At 34.6% G+C, this 4,193-nt stretch overlaps 1 protein-coding gene across 2 annotated transcripts; it reads left to right on the forward strand.

Annotated features, from left to right (window-relative positions):
• The first annotated feature begins 504 nt into the window (after positions 1-504).
• BNAC05G41460D lies at positions 505-3,716 on the forward strand. 2 transcript variants are annotated; one of them, XM_013894638.3, is made up of 11 exons: positions 505-656; positions 900-1,040; positions 1,145-1,266; positions 1,343-1,451; positions 1,647-1,686; positions 1,772-1,861; positions 1,939-2,038; positions 2,123-2,247; positions 2,488-2,590; positions 2,676-3,223; positions 3,302-3,716. In XM_013894638.3, the coding sequence occupies exons 2-11, from the start codon at positions 923-925 to the stop codon at positions 3,525-3,527; spliced, it is 1,581 nt and encodes a 526-aa protein (XP_013750092.1). In that variant the 5' UTR covers positions 505-656; positions 900-922; the 3' UTR covers positions 3,528-3,716. The 2 variants fall into 2 exon arrangements, with proteins under 2 accessions (XP_013750092.1, XP_048615211.1); XM_048759254.1 differs by lacking the exon at positions 505-656 and having other exon boundaries at positions 714-1,040.
• The last annotated feature ends 477 nt before the right edge of the window (positions 3,717-4,193 follow it).

A 4,193-nucleotide genomic window follows, 5' to 3' on the forward strand; every position in this document is an offset into this window, starting at 1 on the left:
AAGTTCCATACACGTTAATCAGACCAACATACCACATGTTGGCTTATGTTTCAACAAAAACTAGAATTGTTTTCTTATACTTTTTTTGTTTGTAAAAGGGCATTCAGTTGTTTTCTTATACTTTTGATTTAGTAACAAACTGATGCACACCTCTCTCTTTTATTTAGTAACAAACTGATTTTGTAAAAGGGCATTTTTCTTAGCTTCCCATTTGATTTGGCACAAGAATAAGACAAAGACAGTACTGCTATATTTATGGTGAAGTGAATGACTATAACTCAAAATAGAATATATTTATGGTGAAGTGAATGACTATAACTCAAAATAGAACAGTTTCCGTTTTGGTATATAGATTGCATTAAAATCACACTTCATAAGTTCATATTGCATTTAAAGTAGATATATTCCTTTTATAGGAAATAAAAAAACAGAAGAGTTCATTGATATAAGTCAACTGACAGCGACACTTAACAGACCTTTTAAAAAAAAGTTGTATAAAAGTCAACAAAAGAAAAACCTCAATCCGTTTCGAATGGGCGTGCAACTGTACTCACTTTGGGAATTGAGACTTTTCTCTCTTTCCCTTTTGCATTTCCCGAGAAAATGAGAGAAAGAATCTAAAGAAAACACCTCCACGTTCTTTTCCCGTCTCGTAGGTAACGCATATCAGGAGCTAGCTGTGCTTTTGAGCTTCCTTTTTTACTATTTACCGTACCCTTGAGGTTCTCCTATTGTAGCTTCTTGATCTGGACGATCTTTGATCTTCTTATCAACCTTGATTGATTGATTGATTGATTGGGATCAAATATCTAATAACAGAAATTTTCTGTTTTGGTTTTGTTTCTGTTTTTAATCTTTGATTTGAAGATTCTTTGTGTTCTTTTTTTTTGTTTCAAAAGGGATTCAATATTGAAATGTGAGTATGGAGAAGAAACGAGAGATCTGTGAGTACAGAGGGAGGCTTGACAAGACCTTGGCGTCTCCTGACCTCACCAATGACCAAACTCTCAAAACGTTAATCAGACAACAACTCAATCAAGGTTTCGTTTTCTGTTCTTGCTGTTGTGTGTGTTGCTATATAAAATTAAAACTCTTTTGCTGCTGCTTTATTCTTTGCTTTGCGTTAATGTTTGTTTTTTAACAGAGTGTACTGTGGATGTATTGGATCAAAGAGTAGCTGATCTATCTAGTATACTTGAGAAGCTTAGGAGTGCATCAGCAAAGGATCAAGATTTGTCTAACGAAGCTTCGACTGGTGATTGGAAAGTATGTTTTTATTTATTTAACTTTGAAAACAGAACCGTCCTAATGTAGCAAAGTATTATCCTTTTTTTTATAACAGGTGAAACATGATCATGAAGATTGTCGTGTTATGTACCGTGAAGGACTTGAAGGAAGCCCTTTTCACACATTGCTCGTTGAAGGTTACATGGATGGCCCTATCCAAGACTGTAAGTTTTCTCAAGTGTTTGGACTGGTACAGGAAACAAAAATTATTTTTTTGAATAACTAGGAGGTTCTGGGTGGGCCGAAACCCGTAATCCCCTCAAATCCGAAACCAGAACATGTAATATTAGTTTTGTCCCAGCGATCACTCGAATATCTTTTAAAAAAATTCATTTGGGTTGTAACTGCGTTTAATGCAGGTTTATGTGTATCATGGGAATCATCACTCTACGAGAAATGGTGAGAGTGTCTTTTTCCTTCTGTTTATGCGTATTTTTGGTTTCACTGATCTGAGATGGAAACTGATGGTTTATATGTCTTACAGGTGGCCAATCTCTGCATTTCCAGCATTCAGAATCTTACAAACTAAAAGTTTGCAAAAGGAAAAGATCAATGAACAGATATGTTTAGTGAGGTCAGTTTCACATATTGCAAAGTTCTTTTTCTTTCTAAGTCTGAAGGTTTTGATGATGTTTTTTTTTGTAAGAAAAGGATGAAAGTACCGTGGCCAATGGCAAACAGAGAAGCTATTTTGCATTTTTTCTTATTCGAATACTTCAAAGACGGTTTAGTCATTATTCTACTCAACTCGGTAAAAATTGTGTTCATCCTAATCCAGTTCTTCTTAATGATTTTGACTCTATCCTAACACACTCTCTGTTAGTATCATCTTTAGATCTCAGCACCAGAAGTAGAGAACTTCGAAAAGAAGGGCGTATATGAAGCAGCTGATGCTGTGAGAGTTGATTTAGTAGGCGGCGTTGCTATACAAAAGGTGTCATCAGAGAGAAGTTACTTAAGGTAAATGTGAGTGAGTGGTCACACTCTAGATGTCCGCCTAAGCGGTAAATCAGGACTAAACGAAATGAACGATTCGGTTTAGGTGTTAAAAGCCCGATCTGGACGTCAAGCTAATCAATAATCCCCTATAAAGCACCTAGTTGCCCGCCTAACAATTTCTTTGAACATTAATATTAAAACATATATAACCAGAAACTTGACATGGACTTTTGGTTATTTGTAACTGTGAAACTTTTGTAGATACATATCGGAGATCGATATAAAGCTGGACTTGGTCCCTCCATCTCTAATAAATTTGGTGTCTAGGCAGCTCCTCGGCAACGGTTTCAAACTTTTCAAGAAGGTTATTTTTTCTTTTTCTTTTAAGTTCGTAGAATTAATGATTTTCAGTTGTGTGATGTTGTGGTGTTTCACTTGAACGTGTACAGACCATTGGTTCGGTGGCTAAATCTGATGACTACAGGAGAGTTTTAGCTGATCCATTGTGTACTATGATACGTCAAGCTCTGTATTCTACTGATGAAATCTGCCAAGCAAATGTGTTCCATAGCCAAGATGAAAGTGGTTGCAAAAGAGATGATCATGAGATTGAGGAAGAAGAATGTGGTGATGATGAAGATGAAGATGAGAATAAAAGTGTTTTTTCTTCTTCTTCTTCTGGAGAGAAGGATGAAAGTTACATTGGGAAGACCTACAATGGTAAAACACTTTTCTGTATAAGCCCAGAGGTGAAGCAAGCTTTGGGGACATTAGAGAAAGTGATAACAATGGTTAGAAAATCCAGAACAGATAATAATAATAAGACATCATCAACATCTTTAGAAGAAGAAGAAGCATCCTCATCATCACCAAAGCTACATTTAGAAAGAGCTGAGATTGTTTCAAGCAGCAAAGTTTGTACTCAAGGTCCTAACACTGAGGTTCTTGATGAAGCGTCACTCACACATTATCACCACAACAACAACAACAACAATCGGTAAAAAGTTAAGGAACTTCAAGAAGTTATGTTTGCTAATGGATTAAATAATCTAGACCTTTTAAGAATTGTTTACAGGCGAAGTGGATCAAGTTCTTTTGCAAGAGAAGGCAACAAAATAGCTCCTACGACAACCCCTGAGGTCACTAGGATAACAATCTCACAAGCCACAACTCTTTTCAACCAAACAGAAGAGAACAGTGACGACAAGCCAAGCGGATTAAATGGAGGTAAGAGCTCGGTTCTGCAGAGAAAACGTAAACCACGCTGCTTCGGAATCAGGTCATGGATGAGAAGGACCTGAAAATAGTTTATACCAAATACTACAACATATAGGAAACATCAGATTGTTTCTAGTTACAACACATTTGGATACTTTAAGATTTGCAACAAGTGTTTCAGCAAATACATCAAAGTTTACAAGTGTCTTTCTTGAAACCAAATATCATTGATAAAGTGTTTTTAATTCAATCAAAATATGCATTTTCTACTAGCCATTTATTGTTTTCAGAATCAATACTTTGATAATATTTGACTTGTTCGACAATAAATTCTAAACAACCTTCATTTGTGAATGAAATTGAAAGGTATTTGTTCCAAAAAAAGAAATTACCGCTCTTTTATATCTCGTTGACTTGGCCCAAATTATATTTTCATATATTTAAACTCCTTAACTTAACAATTAACAAAAACTAGCTCCTGACCCGCGCGCCAGCGCGGATATGAATTTTCAGTTTTTAATTATTTATTTTATTAAATGATGTATTTGTAAAATTCATTCATATTATATTCATTAAGTAAATATTTTTTTTTGCATCTTAAACTATCTATTTTTTTTACGAATGTATGATATCATATAAAAAAATATATAAAAAATGAGTATACATAGTTAATTAGATAATTGTAAAAACATAATTTTTTTTTCATTTACGATATCATATAAATAATGATCCGCCCAGTTAACAAAAAT

Source organism: Brassica napus, chromosome C5, assembly GCF_020379485.1.
Source record: "Brassica napus cultivar Da-Ae chromosome C5, Da-Ae, whole genome shotgun sequence".
Classification (NCBI taxonomy): Eukaryota; Viridiplantae; Streptophyta; class Magnoliopsida; order Brassicales; family Brassicaceae; genus Brassica; species Brassica napus.

Excerpts from the sequence above, each read along its gene's own strand:
- BNAC05G41460D (XM_013894638.3), top strand. The coding sequence starts at position 923 with ATGGAGAAGAAACGAGAGATCTGTGAGTACAGAGGGAGGCTTGACAAG. Across the intron at positions 2,039-2,122 it reads TCATTATTCTACTCAACTCG|ATCTCAGCACCAGAAGTAGA; the intron begins GTAAAAATTGTG and ends TATCATCTTTAG. Across the intron at positions 2,248-2,487 it reads TCAGAGAGAAGTTACTTAAG|ATACATATCGGAGATCGATA; the intron begins GTAAATGTGAGT and ends AAACTTTTGTAG.